Source organism: Oncorhynchus keta, chromosome 15 (genome assembly GCF_023373465.1).
Source record: "Oncorhynchus keta strain PuntledgeMale-10-30-2019 chromosome 15, Oket_V2, whole genome shotgun sequence".
Lineage (NCBI taxonomy): Eukaryota > Metazoa > Chordata > Actinopteri > Salmoniformes > Salmonidae > Oncorhynchus > Oncorhynchus keta.
In genome coordinates, this window is record NC_068435.1 from 18699111 (window position 1) to 18721834 (window position 22724).

Here is a 22724-nt window from a genome sequence, read left to right on the forward strand (position 1 = left end):
GGTCTGGAGTGAACCAAGGGCTATATCTGTTCCTGGTTTTAAAAAAATTGAATGGGGCATGTTTATTGAAGATGGTGAGGAAAGCACATTTAATGAATAACCAAGGCATCCTTTACTGATGGAATGAGGTCAATATCCTTCCAGGATACCCGGGCAGGCTCGCTGAAGTCTTTTAGGGAGCGTTTGACAGAGATGAGGGGTGGTCGTTTGACCGCAGACCCATTTCAGGTGCAGGCAATGAGGCAGTGATCGCTGAGGTCCTGGTTGAACACAGCAGAGGTTTATTTGGAGGGCAGGTTGGTTAGGATGATATCTATGAGGGTGCCCATGTTTACGGATTTGGGGTTGTAACTGGTAGGTTCCATGATAATTTGTGTGAGATTGAGGGCATCAAGCTTAGATTGTAGGATGGCCAGGGTGTTAAGCATGTCCCAGTTTAGGTCACCTAACAGCACGAGCTCTGAAGATAGATGGGGGGCAAAGCATCCCCAAACCATCACACTACCACCACCATGCTTGACCGTTGGTATAAGGTTCTTACTGTGAAATGCAGTATTTGGTGTTCGCCAGGCATAATGGGACCCACGCCTTCAAAACAGTTACACTTTTGACTCATCCGTCCATAGAAAATTCTTCCAGGAGTCTTGATGATCATTCAGGTGCTTCCAGGTTATTTTCTGGCAAACTTGAATCAACTTTTTGGATGAGATGGGTCCCATTATGTCTGACAAAAACCAAACACTGCCTTTCACAGTAAGAACTTCATACCAACGGTCAAGCATGGTGGTGGCAGTGTGATGGTTTGGGGATGCTTTACTGCCTCAGGACCCGGAGGACTTGCCTTAATAGAAGGAACCATGAATTCTGCTCTGTATCAGAGAATTCTACAGGAGAATGTCAGGCCATCCGTCTGTGAGCTGAAGCGCAGCTGGGTCATGCAGCAAGACAATGATCCAATACACACAATCAAGTCAACATGAAAATGGTTAAAAAGCAACAAATATTAAGTTTTAGAATGGTTGATTCACGGTTGGGATGGTGTTCTTCGGCTTGCAAAGATCCCCCTTTTTCCTCCAAACATAACGATAGTCATTATGGCCAAACAGTTCTATTTTTGTTGTGCAGTTGCAAACCGTAGTCTGGCTTTTTTATGGCGGTTTTGGAGCAGTTGCTTCCTTGCTGAGCGGCCGTTCGACTCGTTTTACTGTGGATATAGATCATTTTGAACCTGTTTCATCCAGCATCTTCACAAGGTCCTTTGCTGTTGTTCTGGGATTGATTTTCACTTTTCGCAACAAAGTACGTTCATCTATTGGAGACGAGACACTTCCAATTGACTCAAATTATGTCAATTAGCCTATCAGAAGCTTCTAAAGCCATGACATCATTTTCTGGAATTTTCCAAGCTGTTTTAAGGCACAGTTATCTTAGTGTATGTAAACTTATGACCCACTGGAATTGTGATAGAGTGAATTATAAGTTAAATAATCTGTCTGTAAACAATTGTTGGAAAAATGACTTGTGTCATGCACCAAGTAGATGTCCTAACCGACTTGCCAAAACTATAGTTTGTTAACAAGAAATTTGTGGAATGGTTGAAAAACGAGATTTTAAGGAGCCCAAACTAAGTGTATGTAAACTTCCAACTCCAACTCTATATGTTTTTGTTATTTGTAAAGGTTCCCTTTATCTAATATTAGGTTTTGGTACAACATCTGATAACATTCAATATAGAAAATATGCAAAAATGTAAAAGGGGCAAATACCTTTTCACTGCACTTTTTCAAGTACTTTACACAACTGAATATAATGTAGCAAGTAATTACACATACATAAGATATTACTATATATACACAGTACCAGTCAAACGTTTGGACACACCTACTCATTCAAGGGTTTTTCTTAATTTGTATTATTTTCTATATTTTAGAATAATAGTGAAGACATCAAAACTATGAAATAACACATATAGAATAATGTAGTAACCAAACAAGTGTTAAACAAATCTAAATATATTTTAGATTCTTCAAAGTAACCACTCTTTGCCTTGATGACAGCTTTGCACACTCTTGGCATTCTCTCTCACTCTGCTGTCCAACTCATCCCAAACCATCTCAATTGGATGGAGGCCAGTTCATCTGATTCAGCACTCCATCACTCTCCTTCTTGGCCAAATAGCCCTTACATAGCCTGGAGGTGTGTTGGGTCGTTGTCCTGTTGAAAAACAAATGACAGTCCCACTAAGCGCAAACCAGATGGGATGGCGAATCGCTGCAGAATGCTGTGGTTGCCATGCTGGTTAAGTGTGCCTTGAATTCTAAATAAATCACAGACAGTGTCACCAGCAAAGCACCCCCACACCATCACACCTCCTCAATGCTTCACTGTGGGAACCACACATGCGGAGATCATCCGTTCACCTACTCTGTGTCTCACAAAGACACGGCAGTTGGAACCAAAAATCTCAAATTTGGACTCATCAGACCAAAGGACAGATTTCTTGGCCCAAGCAAGTCTCTTCTTATTATTGGTGTCCTGTAGTAGTGGTTTCTTTGCATAAATTCGGCCATGAAGTCCTGATTCACCCAGTCTCCTCTGAACAGTTTTGATGTTGAGATGGGTCTGTTACTTGAACTCTGTGAAACATTTATTTGGGCTGCAATCAGAGGTGCAGTTAACTCTAATGAATTTATCCTCTACAATGTCTTCTGTATACCACCTCTACCTTGTCACAACACAACTGATTGGCTCAAACACATTAAGAAGGAAAGAAATTCCACTAAATAACTTTTAACAAGGCACACCATTTAATTGAAATGCATTCCAGGTGACTACCTCATGAAGCTGGTTGAGAGGATGCTAAGAGTGTGCAAAGCTGTCAATCGAAGCAAAAGGTGGTTACTTTGAAGAATCTGAAATATAACATATATTTTGATTTGTTCAACACTTTCTTGGTTAGTACATGATTCCATTTGTGTTATTTCATGGTTTTGATGTCTTCACTATTATTCTACAATGTGGGAAACATTTAAAATAAAGACAAACCCTGGAATGAGTAGGTGTGTCCAAACCTTTGACTGGTACTGTAAATATATATACACACACACACATTTTTCTACTTCAATCAACAATTGTCCAGTTGTGCGGTTGTATTCCGGCAAAGCATGTCTAGAATTCTCTGCCTGCCACGAACCCATTTAAGGATGATGTGGACTTCTGCATGACTGGGCGTGAGCGCAGGTTTAGCACAAGTGTACGTCACATAATTTAATATTCAACTGGAAAGTCATTATTTGTATACTGCCGCATACTTGCAGTGCATGAAGGGAGTACTTGACTTTGATAATTATAGATATCCGTTTCAGAAGAATTAGAGCAGAATCAGCATTGTGCTGACACTGGATGTCAGTGTGCAAACACCAATGAGCTCATGGAAGCTACTAGGCTATGCAATTAATTGGGCTTGTTCGAAATTGCAGCCGACCGTGCAGGCAACTGCCGACTGGTTGATCTACAAAAAACGTTGCATCAATAATAACTACTCATTATTATTTGTAGATCAGTCAGTCACAATTTACCCATGACACATTACGGTTTTGATCCTCTCGTACACGGCCATTCTCAACACACGGTCTCTCGTCTTGTTTGTGATAACTCACTTTTAGTAGGCCTTTCTATCAAATGCACATCTAACATGCGCCATTAATCAAATTCCGTTACAAGGCAACGTGGCTTTAAGCGACATATTTGTTAAAAACGGTTTACAACTGCACTATGACTCCGTGATTACATAGGTTACGTAATAAAGAGCTATTATAGTACTGTGAAGAACACCGTCTGGTCTCGCGATGGATTTATATTCTATCTTGCCACGTTCCAGTACAGAAAAAAACGGGCATGAACGAAGGCTTTCTCTAGAAGGGATACAACTTTTGTCAAAATTGACTTTATGTATCAGGTTTACGAGAATTTACGCAGCAGATTAGGATAATTAACGGATCAGGTCCGGAGAATTAGGTCAAGGTTAGGAAAATAGTTAAGGTTAGGGTTAGCGAAAACCTCCTTTTGAGGTCAAATTCGAGAAAAACTGTATCCCATCTAGACATGACCATTGACGAGGTGGTTCTAACCTGCGGGTATCCACACGATTGAATAAGACAACATCCTCTGAAAGCGAATTGGACGACATTTTCCCTTTCTCCGCCCATCTTGTATTCGTAAAACCCTCACTGGCTGAGGGCGCAGTCACTCAATAGTCGACGGGGTTGCTATGGGCTTCGGTTTATGAGGGCAGAGAGATTTGATTTCTACTGGGCCACCTTTATTGCAAGAAATTGACAGTGACGCTCGCTAATTTTGAATTTCCACTTGAATTCAAGCAACTTCGAATAGCCATGGTCACGAAGAAAAACCCACGAGGACAGAAACTGAAAGGTTCGTAATTTCAATTTCAGTAATGGCAGTGGTGCATGCAACCAACCTTCACTTGGTTACAGAAGGCCTTAGAAAGTTAATCGGCCGGCAAGATTTATCTTTTCATTTAGGCAATGCAAGTTAGCCTACAATACTATAGACTCATAACTGGACAAGATGTAGCACAACGTCCACAATATACCCAAAAAGTTCCCAAACAATTGTGTCCCTTTTTATGGACTCACCACCAACTAACTATACATTTGTCGAGTTATAGTAAACATCACAAGTGTCTTTGTATCCAGATGATAGGCGCTTTGCCTCTCTGCTACATTGTATATCGGACGAGGCATTCGTTCGATTTGAAGCATTGTTGCAATTCGTCAGGTTGCAGAGAAGCATAGCTTGAGAGGGTACCAGGTCAATTTTTGATTAAAATTGAGTGGCGCGTGCACTAATGAGGACTTTGAGTCCTATCATTCCCAATTGTGCCATTGTACGCAGCAAGGCCAATTAAAAATATCCCTCGTAGACTTGCAACAGAAATTACATCAGTAGACGAGGGTATCGTCCCCTTTTTTTCGTTTTCGGTCATTTCTCCAAGTGTTCACGTGTCAATAATGGAAGAACGTGGGAGGGGTTACACGTGGCTTCTATCGTGGTCGCGGTTTCAAACCATGACCCCTATGGAGACGTTTGAATGATATGGCGCCGTTCCCCATAAGTGATCAAGATAATAAGTTACAATGGCGTGGTCTGAGCCCCATACTTTAAACGTTAACTAGTGGTTTAAGGGCAGCCTGACTGCAAGGGGGCGCGGGCTTTACATGTAGCCTACGAGTCATGCTAAATGTATGTCCCCTTTGCAAAACTCCAGTTGCATTGTGACACGTGGCCGTAGAAAAGTGTACCCGAAATGTGTGTTGGCATATGACGTAGTCGTAGAATGTGTTGCACATAGTAAAATGTTGGCATAATCTCATAACATCAGTTTCAGTGCCCTTCCTACAATAGGCTAGGCTACTTCTAGAAATTTATTTCTAAATCCAATGACTTCATTCATCCGATACAGAACGCCTGATGTCCACTGTTTTGTACTCTTTAAATAAATATGATAAGTAATCAAAAAATGAATTACAAACGTTATATCAATTTAGTGGTTGCAAATGAGTTGAAGATGGGTCAACAAACGTCGTATGTCCAGTGATAGGTAGAATGATGTTTTTATTTTTTACTTTGGAACATTATGTACAGTTATCAGAGTATCTCACAAGACAGCCGCCTCCTCCTTCATGTATGTTGACCGTTGATCAGGAAGTTGCAGAAAGAAATGTAGTGTAATATGTCGAGGTGACATCATTTACTGTTCTACACGACCGAGAAGCATCTGTCATACATTTTATGAGTTAACATTGGTTACGTTGCACCGCCCTGAACAGGCCTCATACTCACTGCCCAACGTCTGACTATGAACTGCCTGCCTATAGCTATAGGGATGTGACTTATTGATACATGAAAGTGAAAGCTGTTTTCGATTCTGCATTTATGATTATGTAATAAGCAGGTAAAAGTATATGCCAAGTCAAATGCTGTTCTTTATGACCAATCTAATAATGTATGTAACCAAATATATTTTCAAATGTTTTCTTTTGAATGTGCGTTCTTTCACCATACTGTTTGTTTAGAGGTTTGATTGTCAATGATATTCTACAATGGTTTTCTATGGACATTTTATGTATTATCAAATTGATATTTCTAAAAAATGAAATTGCCCCATCCCAGGCTTCCTCCTCTCTCAGATGCTTGGTTTAATTGGACGAAGGCCAAAGAACTGGTAAAGGCAACAACTGCTTGCCCTGACCTGTGTGAACATGTTTTTTCTTTGCAGTGTATTTACCCCAAACTAAATGCTATTCTTGAGGAATAATCTTGCATGTGTGGTGTGAGCTTGTTTGTATGGGATGTTTTGTTTTAGCTTACAAGAGTGTCAGGATTGGAAAATGTTGTATAAACTTTGCACATGCTCTTCAGCAATGCTGAAGTTGTTTGTTTTTGCCCTCACTGATGCTTGAGTTAATTTTACTGCTATTGAATTGATAACACAGAAGTATCAATATTTGGATTAGAGTTAATCTGCCCATTTTATTGCTAGAGTCCTGCATACAGTATGTAGGCCTGCTGCATCTCAGAGCCTGGACATGGTTTGTTCAGTTTGAACTATGGTTATGCATTTTGGGGTTCTACAACTATTGAAGGAGAGACAAGCTAGTCTTTATGGAGAGTCAGTAATATGGTTTTGAGATGATTTTAGCTATTTGCCTTTAAAAATATTCATTTTTAGTGTTGTCACGATACTAGAATTTTGACCTTGATACCAAGTTTAGTATTTCGACAGTAGCGGTGTGTGGATGAAGTCACGGAGGATGCCAGGTCAGGAAGAAAAGCCATATTACAACCTATGTGATGTGGTAATAGCGTTGTTTATAACCTGTTAGTTAATATCCCGTACCACCGTGAGATAGATAGACACACACACACACACAGGGCGTTTGGAACGTATTCTGACCCCTTGACTTTTGGAATGCATCGTTTTTTTACTCAGTCTACACACAATACCCATAAATGACAAAGCAAAAACAGTTATTTTTTTTGCGCATTTATTTAAAATAAAACAGAACTATCACATTTACATAAGTATTCCGATCCTTTACTCAGTACTTTGTTGAAGCACCTTTGGCAGCGATTACAGCCTCGAGTGTTCTTGGGTATGACGCTACAAGCTTGGCAAACCTGTATTTGGGGAGTTTCTCCTATTCTTCTCTGCAGATCCTCTCAAGTTGGATGGGGAGTGCCGCTGCACAGCTATTTTCAGGTCTCTACAGAGATGTTCGATCGGGTTCAAATCTGGGCTCTGGCTGGGCCACTCAAGGACATTGAGACTTGTCGTAAAGCCATTCCTGTGTTGTCTTGGCTGTGTGCTTAGGGTCGTTGTTCTGTTGGAAGGTGAACCTTCGCCCCAGTCTGACAAAAACCAAACACTGCCTTTCACAGGAAGAACCTCATACCAACGGTCAAGCATGGTGATGGTAGTGTGATGGTTTGGGGTCCAGCATGGTGATGGTTTGGGGATGCTTCAGCCTCAGGACCTGGAGGACTTGCCTTAATAGAAGGAACCATGAATTCTGCTCTGTATCAGAGAATTCTACAGGAGAATGTCACGCCATCCGTCTGTGAGCTTAAGCGCAGCTGGGTCATGCAGTAAGACAATGATCCAAAACACACAATCAAGTCTACATGAAAATGGTTAAAAAGCAATAAATATTCAGTTTTAGAATGACCGATTCAAAGTCCAGACCTAATCCCAATTGAAATGTTGTGACAGGACTTGAAACGAGCAGTTCATGCTTGAAATCCCACAAATGTCTTTGAGTTAAAGCAGTTCTGCATTCCTCCACAACGATTTGAGAGACTGATCAACAACTACAGGAAGCATTTGGTTGCAGTCATTGCAGCTAAAGGTGGAACAACAACCAGTTATTGAGTGTAAGGGGGCAATTACTTTTTCACACAGGGGAACTGGGTGTTGCATAACTTTGTTAATTAAATAAATAAAATAAGTATATATATTTTTGGGTTATTTGTAAAAGTTACCTAAAAATGAATGCAACCCGGATATAGATGGTCCATGAATCGGCGTATGTGAACGTGAGTAGATTACGTTTAAAACAAAGATCTGACATCTTGGACACGGTCTCTAGTTCTTATTATACCTAGGCGTTAGCAAGCCCAGACAAATGTGAAGCGTTTCACATGACTTTTGGGTTGTAATCATATTTAAAATGCTCACATGAATTTCATACTAAAGATATTTTCATGACAATGTCACTCAAAAATAATTTGAATTCAGTTGCTAGTAGAATAACGTTACAATGCAAATGTCATGTGTGAAATGTTTTTTTTTTATGTTTTGGAACTCAACCTCCCTTGCACTGCACTGCTTTGTAACATATGTTGCTTAGTTGTTTTGGTGGGCTGGCCCTCATCTGCTCGCTAAGCAAAGTATTTATATAATTAGCTTCTGAAGCCAGAAGTTTGGCTTGCTTCTCAAAAGTGGCTAGCACGCGCTGTCAGCATCATGCGCAAGAAGCCTGGATAGCTTACTACTGCGCCCTTGAGAAGACAAGTAGCCTGGCGATCTTACTACTGCCCCCATGAGAAGACAAGTAGCCTGGCTATCTTACTGCTGCCCCCTTGAGAAGACAAGTAGCCTGGCTATCTTACTACTGCGCCCTTGAGAAGACAAGTAGCCTGGCTATCTTACTACTGCGCCCATGAGAAGACAAGTAGCCTGGCTATCTTACTACTGCCCCCATGAGAAGACAAGTAGCCTGGCTATCTTACTACTGCTCCCATGAGAAGACAAGTAGCCTGGCTATCTTACTACTGCCCCCATGAGAAGACAAGTAGCCTGGCTATCTTACTACTGCGCCCATGAGAAGACAAGTAGCCTGGCTATCTTACTACTGCCCCCATGAGAAGACAAGTAGCCTGGCTAGCTTACTACTGCCCCCATGAGAAGACAAGTAGCCTGGCTAGCTTACTACTGCTCCCATGAGAAGCAGATTCCATCCTCTCAATCTGTATTCCGTATACAACGAGACAAATTTGACAGACGTACTGAAAGTTTTTAATATTTCTAGTACTTAACCGTTTTTTTGTGTTCTAGTGTCGAAAAAGTACAGACGTTTCGGGTATACCGTGCAACACTATTCATTTTAGATTTCAACTAAGCACCATTGTTAGGCTAATTTCCTGATGTTCCCACATAGCCTATATAATGCTATCACAATGCTGTTACGTTACTGGTAATGTGAGTAGTATCACTAAAGGTCACTTTGGTTATACATGCAAACTAGTGTGTTGGCTCCATGTGTTTAGAAGGAGTTTTCAGCAATATGGTAACCCTGTATCTGGTCTGGAGTCTCTTTTAACTCTACTATCTGTGGACTTGGTGACATGGGACTGGCCCTTTTAACCAAACCATTACAGTGTATAGGTGTATGAGGGTGGGGCATTATGTTTGGGATGGATACCAAGCAGGTTTTAGGGTTATAACCTGAGGGCATTCTCTGGAAAACTGAACACATCATGATTAGATCAAACTGGCCTTGGGAGAGTCTGGGGGTGGGGGGGGGATCGAGGACGGGAGTAACATTAACTTGTCACCTTGACAATAGCCACCCATTTCTGTCCCAAAATGTCATGGTGTGTGTTTTGAGGGTGTGTTTGTATGTTTGAAAGAGAGAAAAGAAGGGGAGTGTGTCAAAGCAGACATTCCACAGGATCCTTATGTAAGCTCAGACTGAACAATATGTACTCACAAACGACAAGCAGAGACCGAGAACAGGGAGAAGGAGTCCGTTTCCTCCAACTAACTTACTAAACATTTGAAAAGAGGTTAGAGTGGAACTACTGGGGTGTTGTGGTCATGGAGCATTCAGCCGAAAGACATGGTGCGTGTGGTGTGCTTGTGTGTTGAATACATTCACACTGTAAATGTTATTTTTGCTTCAGAGGATGTGTGTGTGTGTGTGTTAATACGTGTCTGTGATAGGTAGTACATTCAGTTGGTAATCTTTACTTTTCCCTCCTACGAGCACTGACTTTGCTGATAGCTACTTTGAGGAAAAATGAACTTACTATGACTGATATATGTGGTCGTCCCACCCAGCTATATTAAGATGAATGCTCTAGATAAGAGCATCTGCTAACTGACTACAATGTAAATATCGGGGGGAGTTGGTTATGAGGCTCTCCAGAGAGTTGGTAGGGAATGGTGTGTAGTAAACGCCTGCACAAATGGCTCAGGGGACATGAGAACCAGGTCTGCTAGATTAGGGCAGCACCCTTTTCAGGATTGTCAGTACCAATGTTCTCATGAGGATTGCAAACTGTTTAGAAAGTTTGTCTGCCTACTTAGGCTTTTTTCATTCTGTTGTAATATTGTGTAGGCTTAGTGTTCAGAACTGTATGCCTACATCGAGTAGCAAATACTTTAAACCAAACAGATGAAAATAGTGCGAAAGATTCTGTTTTTAACATGACCAACAACTTTCTGACCAAGGTTTGGACAGTGACCAGGGTTCGGACAGATTAGCCTGCCTAGTGGTTGATTGTTTCTACAGTTTGTACGGCCTCCCAAGTATTTAAATGTGATTTTCATGTGTGCTTGGCAATGTGTGGCTCATTGTGCATTTATGTGTTTGCTTGCTGTTCCTTGCTACGATTTGTGGTCATGCGAGGGATGTTCTGGATGAGCAACATTTAACACAAAAAATAACCCAACCCCTTCCCCCAACTTGCACACTGTTTTTCAGCAGATTGTCCTATGTCACAGGTAAGGTGCATTTGTCACAGGTAAGGTACATTTGTGAAAGGCGTTGTCCCTCATTTCCTGAGTAGGCAGAGTAGTCGGCAGTTTTGAAATGCCTCCACACTCTCTGAGCCTGCTTAAACCGCCCATGTAGGACTAACGAGTATCCCCCTGACAACCAGGCAAAGTCACTGAAAGCCAGGATTTGCATGGCCTGTGGCCTGTAGCCTTTAAATCCCTCTCCCTCAGTCCGCTCAATCACATGGCAGTATGTGTGTGTGATTAGGTGTCAGCCAGTTCTCTTAGTAAAGATCTCCCCTTCTCTAACTGATGCTGTTCTATTGTTACCGGAGTGGGGGGCAGCTGGTGATGGGGGAGGGGGGCGAATCTATACAGTATCAATTTTATTCATAATTATTTAGCAAAGTAGCATTAGCGAAGGCTAGTTTGATCATCCATTTTTAAATAGTGAGCCAAACTTTTTTTCATCACTTTTATTTCCATGACTGATCAAAACTACTTTTTTCATGCTGTCTCTTCTCTCTACAGCAGGCATATAGTGAGCAATAAGTTTGGAACATCAAATCTCAATAACATCGCATTATCAAATCGCAATACACAATACATATTGAATTGTGAGAATCGCAATGTAAAAATCATATTCGCACCTAAGTATCAAGATAATATCATATCGTGAGGTCCCTGGCAATTCCCAGCCCGAGAGGCAGCACTATAATGACAGCCAAGAGGGATGCTGGGTAATGTCCCATTGGTATGGCGTTAACAGAGCCTCTCCATATGAGTGCCTGAATGTCTTCTGGCTGGACAAGAGGACAGCTCTAAAAATAGCCCTATTTGCTGGTTCAGGTCCCATATCAGGTTCCGGCTGAGTTTGCCAGGAACAAAAAGAGGAGGAGGGCACAGAGGTTTGGGGGAAGGAAGTATAAGGGTGATAAGAGACGCACGGAGGCTTTTCCCAATCGGACTGGTCAGGGCAGTCTGCACAGATGGAAGAGCCGATAGTCGAACCCACCCGGGTGCTTGAACCCGTGGTGGTTGTCGAACAGACCGAAGGTAGATGGAGCGACTCTGCCACATAACAACTTCATCCGGAATAAGGAATATATAGATGTATACATATATGTTGATTCGACCCGTGGCATCTGTTTTTGGTGATGGTAGAGAAACCGAGGGGTCCAGATCTTGAGAAACCGTTTTTTCTGAGGGGTCCAGACCTTGGGGTAATACTTTGGCTTTTGTTCTGCTCAGCTTAGGGACGAGAAGAACAAAGGACACCGCTCTGTGGAAAAGGATTGAGTTTTTGGGTTGGTTTTGGTGCAGATGTGGAACAACTTTATTTAACTTTTTAGAATGAAACATCAGAAACTGTAGTGTGTGGATGGATTTGCAAAAAAGTGAAGTTGACTAATAGGTGCATTAATTATGACAGAGGGCAGTGGGATATTTTGTTGGGACTTACCGAGACATATTTTTATAACTGTCACGACATTGACATGAGCAGGTGCTGTGTATCTGAATATGGTGCATCTGCCTATGTGTGAATGGTTTGACCTAGCTTGAGGGTAGGGGACTCGGCACCTGTTCATTCTTCCATTGCCATCTCTTCGAATACATTGATATTTTTACCCATAGTGCTCTGTGTACAGTGTCAAATGCACCCAGAATAACTAGCTACTCTACTGATTTTGTCTTGTTGCCTCACTAAGGACATTCATAGATGTATTGGGCTTTTGCTTGAACATTCACACACTGAATTATAATTCAGTTAGTTGAAAACTCTCGGCCTATGTTTAATCCTCCTGAGGTTTGTGACATTCATTTAGTTTTCGTGCTCTTTTTAGGCAATACTTTATATACCATTTGCTCTTGTAAGTGGCAAAAAAGTAGTCAGTGGGTTTTCTCTAATCTTACCCATTTACTTCCTTTTTTTGTATATGAATGAAATAACAAAATAACATATAATCCAAAGTATTATGGTGCAGTATCTCTCTCAGCTGTCAGCTTCTTTTAACTACAAAGGCTTTCTGATTGGGATAACATTTAGGCCTGTATTTTGACCATCTCACAACTCAAATGGAACAAATTGCGTTTGTGTGAATTTGTGTGTAGCCATTATCCTGTACAGTATTGGCTTCAGGTCTGACTCTTTTCTCTCTCGCCCATCGTTACAGAGGGCAAAGCACAGCTAGCCAGTAAGAATGGCAAGAAGCCTGAGGGAGCAGGTGGAAGCTCCTTCTTCACCTGGTTCATGGTGTTGGCCCTCCTGGGGGTCTGGACCTCCGTGGCCGTCGTCTACTTCGACCTGGTCGACTACCAAGGCACCATCGGTAAGTGACACCTTAACACGAAAAACAACTGTTAACTGTAGGAAGGCTACATTTCCTACTAGCTACAGCAAGCAGCCTGTCACAGTCTGTTGACAGAACTTTCAGCCTTCGCCAGTCACAACGTCATTGAGTAATAACCCAAAGTGATACTGAGTGCTTTGATGCATTTTAACATTGAACTTTAAACTTTTCAACCTTGACGTTGTTTTACCTTTGGTGCATGTGTGCACATGCTCAGTGTGTGGCTCGCAATATGCCTGTACACTAATCGTGTTTGGATTCATGTTTAAATAATGTCATTTCTCCAATGTGAATGTTTTCGTCTGGTCTTAATCTTGCATGCAGCCAAGGCAAAGGACATGCACAGTACCCTCTCTGAGACACTGCAAGGTATGATATTTGTGCCTATGATCATGCCCCCTCAACCATTTCACTCACTAACCTTCCTGTCCTAATTGAAATAATCCATTTGTTTCCCATACATGTCATCTAATCACTTGCTTTTGACTCAATTCTTATCGAAGAAAAGACAACTCATTTTAAGTCTTAAATTAACATCATAGGAAAGACTACCTTCACACTGTATTTCTAATTATTAATATCAATTAAATACGTTCCCACTGCCATAGATACAATGCAATGTAAATGAACAAATGTAATGCAAAGCTGGCAAAATAATATTTTCCTTGCTTTTTTAATGCTGAGCTAGACAATTTATAAAAATCATACTTAGCCCCGCTATGTTGTGATTATACCTCATAATTAAAAGTAAATAAATATTGAAACGCTAACATGATACTATAATGCTAATGTGATTTTACCAGAAACACTAGTATGATCATTTAAATAATTGCTCATGATAACATTGCTAATGAAAATTAATAGCAATTTAACAATGTAACTTCTGGAAATGCAGAAATGAATGTTAATGATTATACTAATAATCATGTAAGAATAGTGGCCATGAACATGTTATTATATTGTTTCCCCATCCCGCTTTCCATTCAGTGGCATAATGTATTATCCCCCCTCATTTCACCATTCATACCCAACCCCCACTGACCCGTGGCTAAAGACTGGCTCCTGTTTCTTTGCTAGGTAAACTTTCGTCCTATGACGCCGATGGAGATGGTGACTTCGATGTGGAGGATGCTAAAGTATTACTAGGCAAGTTCATCGATTTTACTGGATTGTTATTTATTGACGTGTTTGTGTGATAATCAGGGGAGGCTGGTGGACTGTGCTATAGGAGGATTGGCTCATTGTAATGGCTGGAATGGCAGAAATGGAACAGAGTCAAATGTGATTTTCATATCGTTTGTGTTTGATTCCATTCCAGTCATTACAATGAGCCCATTCCAATGAGCAGCTCCTCCCACCAACTGATTTGGGTTTTGTTTTGCATGACTGACTTTGGTTTATCAGATCTCTACCACGAGACTATTTTAGTCAATTGTACCAAATGAACTGAACAATGAATCCACGAGGTCTGCATGTGCATGGTGTGAAATGGTGTCTGGAAATGGATTCCATGCTGACCATTGTGTTTCAGGCCCACACCACTGACACGACATCCGTTTATCAATAGACATGCACAACAAATAGCACATGGCCAAACTGCTGCATGCTTTAAGAATAACTTAACAAGGACGTAGATGTGGTGTTCTCTCATCTCAAAGTCGCTTGTCATATCTTAAAGTTGCTATTTTCTTTATAAACAAAAGGGAGAGAACTTACTTCAGGAGTGTTTTCTCCAGAGGTGGTCCCATGTTCTGATATTGTCTCCTCTGCCGCTCTCTGCCATAAAGACTCCTGCTCTGCTTTGTCGCCCAGACCACTGCCTGTCTGGCACAGCTGTTGTCCCCCTGCTGCTAGTGATAGATTCTGTAGAGTCCCTCTGCATGCCCCTCTCTAGGCTCTTCTATTGCTATCCTCTCCTCTCTTTAGTTTCTAACTCTGCTTCATGCGACCTTAGACCTACATATAGTTTCCCTTGCTGCCTAACCTCGCTTAAAACTTTCCACCCTCTCCTTTCCTCCTTTTTTCCTGCTCTACCACATCTTTCCACCCTCTCCTTTCCTCCTTTTTTCCTGCTCTACCACATCTTTCTCCTCTTTCCTTTTCTCCCTTCCTTCCTCTCTTTCCTTGTTTTCCCCTCTTTGCGTAGGCCTGACCAAAGATGGCAGTCAGGAAAGTTCGGACTCCCTCGAGGAGGTCCTGGATATGTTAGCGGAGGAGGGCTCTGATTGGTTTCAAGGCTTCTTCACCTTCCTCTATGGCCTCATAAACCCGTTTGAACCATTTGAGGATGAGGAGGGAACAGCGGAGGAGGAGGAAGAAAGTGCTGGCACTTCTCAGACTGACGAGGTTCTGCGAAAGGGTTGTGTGATCTTAGGTCTCCACAACCAGTAACCAGTAGCCATATCCCTCTTGGTATGAGGTCCCAACTTGTTGCTCCTTTAGACTTGTTTCCCATTGCTTGAGGAGCAAGCGTTTGTGGAAAACCCCTCCTTAAAATCACCAATCCCTAGTAGAATACTTCTTAAAGGGTTTTATCATGGCACAGTCAACCCCTCAAGCCTTTTTGAAGATTTCCTATAGAGGGACGAAGACTATGCCTTCAAGATTTTTGGAGCACTTTCCAGACTGAATAATGCTTTTCTAGGATATGTGCATTTCCACTGAGAAGACTGCTTGCAATACCCAGCAAACTACGAACTTATGCAATGAACAGTTGCACTTTGACAACAGATGATTGTCTCCTTTTTCCAACCACAGTACTGCATGCACTAGGGTCCTAACCATAGCACATATTTATCCACTTAGGAATTATATTTGTATTTTTTTTAACTTGAGTTGTTCATCATTCCGTGTTAGTTTTATGAAGCTTGTTGCAGTGTATTCCCTCATTATGGTATTTCTTTGTCTCTTGTCCGTGTTCGTTTATTGAAGCTTGTTGAAGTGTATTCCCTCATTATGATATTTCTTTGTCTCTTGTCTGTGTTCGTTTATTGAAGCTTGTTGAAGTGTATTTCCTCATTATGATATTTCTTTGTCTCTTGTCCGTGTTCGTTTATTGAAGCTTGTTGAAGTGTATTCCCTCATTATGATATTTCTTTGTCTCTTGTCCGTGTTCGTTTATTGAAGCTTGTTGAAGTGTATTCCCTCATTATGATATTTCTTTGTCTCTTGTCTGTGTTAGTTTATTGAAGCTTGTTGAAGTGTATTCCCTCTATGATATTTCTTTGTCTCTTGTCTGTGTTAGTTTATTGAAGCTTGTTGAAGTGTATTTCCTCATTATGATATTTCTTTGTCTCTTGTGTCTGTGTTAGTTTATTGAAGCTTGTTGAAGTGTATTCCCTCTATGATATTTCTTTGTCTCTTGTCTGTGTTCGTTTATTGAAGCTTGTTGAAGTGTATTTCCTCATTATGATATTTCTTTGTCTCTTGTCCGTGTTCGTTTATTGAAGCTTGTTGAAGTGTATTCCCTCATTATGATATTTCTTTGTCTCTTGTCCGTGTTCGTTTATTGAAGCTTGTTGAAGTGTATTCCCTCATTATGATATTTCTTTGTCTCTTGTCTGTGTTAGTTTATTGAAGCTTGTTGAAGTGTATTTCCTCATTATGATATTTCTTTGTCTCTTGTCTGTGTTAGTTTATTGAAGCTTGTTGAAGTGTATTCCCTCTATGATATTTCTTTGTCTCTTGTCTGTGTTAGTTTATTGAAGCTTGTTGAAGTGTATTTCCTCATTATGATATTTCTTTGTCTCTTGTCTGTGTTAGTTTATTGAAGCTTGTTGAAGTGTATTCCCTCTATGATATTTCTTTGTCTCTTGTCCGTGTTCGTTTATTGAAGCTTGTTGAAGTGTATTCCCTCATTATGATATTTCTTTGTCTCTTGTCTGTGTTAGTTTATTGAAGCTTGTTGGAAGTGTATTTCCTCATTATGATATTTCTTTGTCTCTTGTCTGTGTTAGTTTATTGAAGCTTGTTGGAAGTGTATTTCCTCATTATGGTATTTCTTTGTCTCTTGTCTGTGTTAGTTTATTGAAGCTTGTTGGAAGTGTATTTCCTCATTATGGTATTTCTTTGTCTCTTGTCTGTGTTAGTTTATTGAAGCTTGTTGGAAGTGTATTTCCTCATTATGGTATTTCTTTGTCTCTTGTCTGTGTTAGTTTAATGAAGCTTGTTGGAAGTGTATTTCCTCATTATGGTATTTCTTTGTCTCTTGTCTGTGTTAGTTTATTGAAGCTTGTTGGAAGTGTATTTCCTCATTATGATATTTCTTTGTCTCTTGTCTGTGTTAGTTTATTGAAGCTTGTTGGAAGTGTATTTCCTCATTATGATATTTCTTTGTCTCTTGTCTGTGTTAGTTTATTGAAGCTTGTTGGAAGTGTATTTCCTCATTATGATATTTCTTTGTCTCTTGTCTGTGTTAGTTTAATGAAGCTTGTTGGAAGTGTATTTCCTCATTATGATATTTCTTTGTCTCTTGTCTGTGTTAGTTTATTGAAGCTTGTTGGAAGTGTATTTCCTCATTATGGTATTTCTTTGTCTCTTGTCTGTGTTAGTTTATTGAAGCTTGTTGGAAGTGTATTTCCTCATTATGATATTTCTTTGTCTCTTGTCTGTGTTAGTTTATTGAAGCTTGTTGGAAGTGTATTTCCTCATTATGGTATTTCTTTGTCTCTTGTCTGTGTTAGTTTATTGAAGCTTGTTGGAAGTGTATTTCCTCATTATGGTATTTCTTTGTCTCTAGGATTATTATTCATTTTCCATGTTTGTTGGTTTTTAAACGTCTTCGGGAGCTATTTGTCCCCGTATTTCCATTTTTGTCTTCATCATCAATTTGTTAAACACAATACAAATAGTGTGCATTTGTGTCTGGATAAGTAGTGCATTTTGATGTATTGGCCAAGAGACTGCACATATGGTCGTGTACTGTTAGATATTCAGAGACCGGCTGGATGAAGGACCCATTACACAGGTGTTAATAATTTATTTTGTTAAAGCAAACCCCCTGACAAACTAGCTTTTGGCTGTTCCTTAAACCAATTGTCTAGTCCTAAAACAGGTCCTAAAACAGGGTTATGAAATATGAGGTCGTTTTGGGAAAGCGTGCTCCCTGTTGAGGATTCCATGCATTTGGAGCCTGACTCAATGGCTAAAATGAGTTCAAGGACTTTTACCAAATTCCACACCCCATGAACATTTGATCTGATTTGAGACACAGAAGATATGGCATTATCCTCATGTCAACCCCAACGTCAGAACCTCAACCCCAGATCTCTGAAACAGATCAGTGCTGACTCACACACACACCCTAAAGAGACTCACACTCACACCCTAAAGAGACTCACACTCACACCCTAAAGAGACTCACCCAGCTAGCTAAAGAGACTCACCCAGCTAGCTTAGTCTTTAAATGCTAAACATTGTAGCCTATAGGTGGAACTCAGCAGCTGGAGAGGTGAGTTCCAGTCATTTGTAATTGCATGGTAAAATAAATGTGTAATCTATGACAACATTGAAAGTTTTTTTGTTTTTTAAAAAACACAGGCTTCTAGTAAGTATTAGCAAAAACAAAAGGTACAAGGAATAGCACTGTTGAAGATGCAAGAAACCTGCTGAACAAGCTTTTGGGTGGAGCCCATTCAGATTTCATATTGGCTTCGATAATTTAGAATTGACTTGGTGCTCAAGTCCAATGACTAAACAACGACAGTATAGCTACATGACAGGTTCAACTGGTGAGGTTAATGGGGGACTACCATCTATTGTTTTATTTGGTCTTTGGCACCATTGACAGAATGGTCAATGATCCTCAAATTGAATGAATATGAATCCAAATGTATTGGTTAGGTGTAAAATTCCTTATACAGTCATGTTACACTCACGTAGTCGTCATTTCCGAGTTGTACACACTCCTACAAGTAATGTAATGAAACCATCAGAATAGGACATATGGGTAAGCACTATGCAATCGTGAGTGTGTTAGCATGTGTTGTCAATGAGGTGTAGCATGGGCATGTTTTGAGTTGTCAAATATTCAGATCATTTTTTAATGGTCATCTGATTGTTAGCTACTAATGCCATGTTCCTTTTGAAAAATATCAGATGAACCTCGACGTGATCGGAAAAGAGCGAGACACAGAGGTACCCCACCCAAATTATCTCTGCTGAGAGTAAAACGTCAAGAAGCTCTGAGTAGCCGACTCAGCCAAATGTCTACATTTTAGATGTGTGAATGCATGGCATCACATTCATGGAAAGCTGGTCTGCTAGTTAGAGAACCTGTATATCCTGCTAAAATGTTGAAAACTTAACATGACTAAGTTAGTGATGATTTCTTTCAGTAGTCATTGTTTTTTCTTTTCCCTATCGACTTAGTTGAAACAGAATCTCCAAAAACAAAGTTCAAGAAAAATAAGGTGACAGAAGGTACTTTATCGTGGATCAATGTCCAGATTGCTTTGTAGGTTGCCTAGTTGTAGAATTGTGTCAGCCTTTCCGTGTTTTGCCTATAACTCAGACTCTATGATTGAGGTCTGGCTCATTTGGTTTTTGAATTCATACTGAATTTGCCCCTAAATTGTGACTCTACCCCAGCTGCTATGGTACAAATTACTCTTAATACGCCAAAAGCTGTATGTCAAAGGCTTTACTATTAGATTGTGAAAGAAAAGCCCCGCTGGATGATAAATATTTGCCTGTGTGTAAGCCTACCAATGGTGTGAAAGCTGAGCGGGGTACAATACTTCCATCTGTTATTGGTTGAGCTTGGTTTTGTTCTGTTGTAATAGTTGCTCTCCCCTACTATTGGTAGGCTTTTCGATTCGGCTGTTCCTATTGGTGGTTGAGTACCAAGCAGATACACCCATCTGAGACTATAACCGTATTGAACCTGTTGTTTTCCTAAACCTCAGATGAAAAGCCAAGACATGCTGCCAAGAGAGAAGCCCAAAAAGGTATTGCATGAGGAACAGTGTGTGTTCCAGTGTACAGTAGCTAAACAGGTCTTGCATGAGGAACAGTGTGTGTTCCAGTGTACAGTAGCTAAAAAGGTCTTGCATGAGGAACAGTGTGTGTTCCAGTGTACAGTAGCTAAAAAGGTCTTGCATGAGGAACAGTGTGTGTTCCAGTGTACAGTAGCTAAAAAGGTCTTGCATGAGGAACAGTGTGTGTTCCAGTGTACAGTAGCTAAAAAGGTCTTGCATGAGGAACAGTGTGTGTTCCAGTGTACAGTAGCTAAAAAGGTCTTGCATGAGGAACTGTGTGTGTTCCAGTGTACAGTAGCTAAAAGGGTCTTGCATGAGGAACTGTGTGTGTTCCAGTGTACAGTAGCTAAAAAGGTCTTGCATGAGGAACTGTGTGTGTTCCAGTGTACAGTAGCTAAAAAGGTATTGCATGAGGAACAGTGTGTGTTCCAGTGTACAGTAGCTAAAAAGGTCTTGCATGAGGAACTGTGTGTGTTCCAGTGTACAGTAGCTAAAAAGGTATTGCATGAGGAACAGTGTGTGTTCCAGTGTACAGTAGCTAAAAAGGTCTTGCATGAGGAACTGTGTGTGTTCCAGTGTACAGTAGCTAAAAAGGTATTGCATGAGGAACAGTGTGTGTTCCAGTGTACAGTAGCTAAAAAGGTCTTGCATGAGGAACTGTGTGTGTTCCAGTGTACAGTAGCTAAAAAGGTCTTGCATGAGGAACAGTGTGTGTTCCAGTGTACAGTAGCTAAAAAGGTCTTGCATGAGGAACAGTGTGTGTTCCAGTGTACAGTAGCTAAAAAGGTCTTGCATGAGGAACAGTGTGTGTTCCAGTGTACAGTAGCTAAAAAGGTCTTGCATGAGGAACAGTGTGTGTTCCAGTGTACAGTAGCTAAAAAGGTCTTGCATGAGGAACTGTGTGTGTTCCAGTGTACAGTAGCTAAAAAGGTCTTGCATGAGGAACAGTGTGTGTTCCAGTGTACAGTAGCTAAAAAGGTCTTGCATGAGGAACAGTGTGTGTTCCAGTGTACAGTAGCTAAAAAGGTCTTGCTTTCGTTCTAATAAACACATTGTGGTCTTTAGAATGTCTATTTACTAGTAGAATGAAGATTGAATTGATGAAAATTACGATTATGCTTCTTGGCATAAACACGTGAATTGGTTTCTAGTCGCATGCTCTATTTGACTACTGCTTTTGTAGTAATAGGGTATTTGGTATGAAATCATTGAAATTCACCTTGTCAGTGGTGTGCTAGGTGTTATATTGGACAGCATCATATAACTGTTGGACTAACTGAATCCCATCCGTGTAGTAAGAGGTGTCAGACCAAGCCCCTATATACCTTATATTTTGACAGGGTCAATTCTAGCGACACCTTTCTAAAGTGCAGAAAGATGCCACTTGCTGTTATCCTAACACTCCCAGTCAGCAAATACAAATACCCAGGGTGCTTTGCTACCTACTAAATGCTTGGAGTGCGGTCCGACAAATGCTTGCAGAGTGATCCTAGCAGCCTGGCGGTGAATCTTTTTTCAAAACAGTTAAATGGTATTCTCGTATCCCAGAACACCCTCTGACCAAAGATGTGGGCTGGAAGCTGAGGGAGGCCCTGAAACAGCAGCTAGCCATCATCCATGAGCGAGTGGAGGCTAAAAAGATTGCCAAGATGGCGCTGGCCGAGGTGAGGAACATCCTGGCCAGGGAGGAGGAAGAGAAGGTCCTGGGGCTGACGAGGGATGAGTCGGCAAAGAAGGCCAAGGTGGCGGTGGCAGCTAGGATGAAGGAGGAGGAGGAGAAGATAGAGAAGGAGGAGTTTGAGAAGGCCTTGGAGAAGATTAGGAGAGACAAAGAGCAGGAAGAAGAGAAGGGCAAGAAAGATAAGAAGGAGAAGAAGCCAGAGAATAATTCAGGGAAAGGGGCAGAGGCAGTGGGGCAGAAGGCAGAGGCCAAAAGTAAAGAGGCCCCCAAAGCATCTGCTAAAAAGCTCAAGGTGTCTGATAGGGGGGTGAGGAAGTGATGCGAGACTCTTCACACCTGCACTGATGTCGGTGATCATTCAACCGCCCCCGATGACAGTGACACAGGATGTTACAAGATTAAAACCCCTCCTGTGAGAGGTCTCACTCCAGTTACAAACCTCTGCGAATGGGAGTAGGAAACCCCCTAGTGTGCAAGGTGCCCATTCCCGCAATGTATAGTGCATATTGTTTTAGCTACTCCCTGCTTGTGAGAATCACAATGCTGTCTTCTATAGAAGTATGAACTGTTAAATGAACGGTGCCCAGAGGACCACAAGGTGCTATAATCTTACATCAGAAAGATTACTTTCTTTAGAGGCACTCTAGAATACAGTAGTAGAATTGGACAAGGACGCAGTCATTTATTTTGCATTTAGTGGAGATGAAACTTGTGCTTTTATCCAGGGACAAATGATAGATTTGAAAGGATCAGCTGTGTGTGTTCCGTGTTAATAAAGTTGCTGGATACTTGAAGGTTTCCTGTCTTCAAGTGCACTTGTCTCACACGGTTCAATAAGATGCTTTGGTGTTACACAAATGGGCATCAAATGTATATACAAGGTGCCGAAAAGGAACTTTCTCCTGTTCTAC

The 22724-nt window shown here is 41.0% G+C and overlaps 1 protein-coding gene across 10 annotated transcripts; it reads left to right on the plus strand.

Annotated features, from left to right (window-relative positions):
* Nucleotides 1–3887: 3887 nt before the first annotated feature.
* On the plus strand, nt 3888–22607 carry LOC118394581 (aspartyl/asparaginyl beta-hydroxylase-like). Of its 10 annotated transcripts, none has more exons than XR_008065165.1 (8): nt 11698–11860; nt 12979–13134; nt 13480–13524; nt 14233–14301; nt 19252–19290; nt 19525–19575; nt 20061–20390; nt 20487–22607. XR_008065165.1 is itself a non-coding variant. In XM_052463559.1 (5 exons), the coding sequence occupies exons 1-5, from the start codon at nt 4395–4397 to the stop codon at nt 15544–15546; spliced, it is 555 nt and encodes a 184-aa protein (XP_052319519.1). In that variant the 5' UTR covers nt 3888–4394; the 3' UTR covers nt 15547–17963. The 10 variants fall into 10 exon arrangements, 4 of the variants coding, with proteins under 4 accessions (XP_052319519.1, XP_052319520.1, XP_052319521.1 ...); XR_008065166.1 differs by having other exon boundaries at nt 20061–20198; nt 20535–22607; XR_008065167.1 differs by having other exon boundaries at nt 20061–20198; nt 20631–22607.
* The last annotated feature ends 117 nt before the right edge of the window (nt 22608–22724 follow it).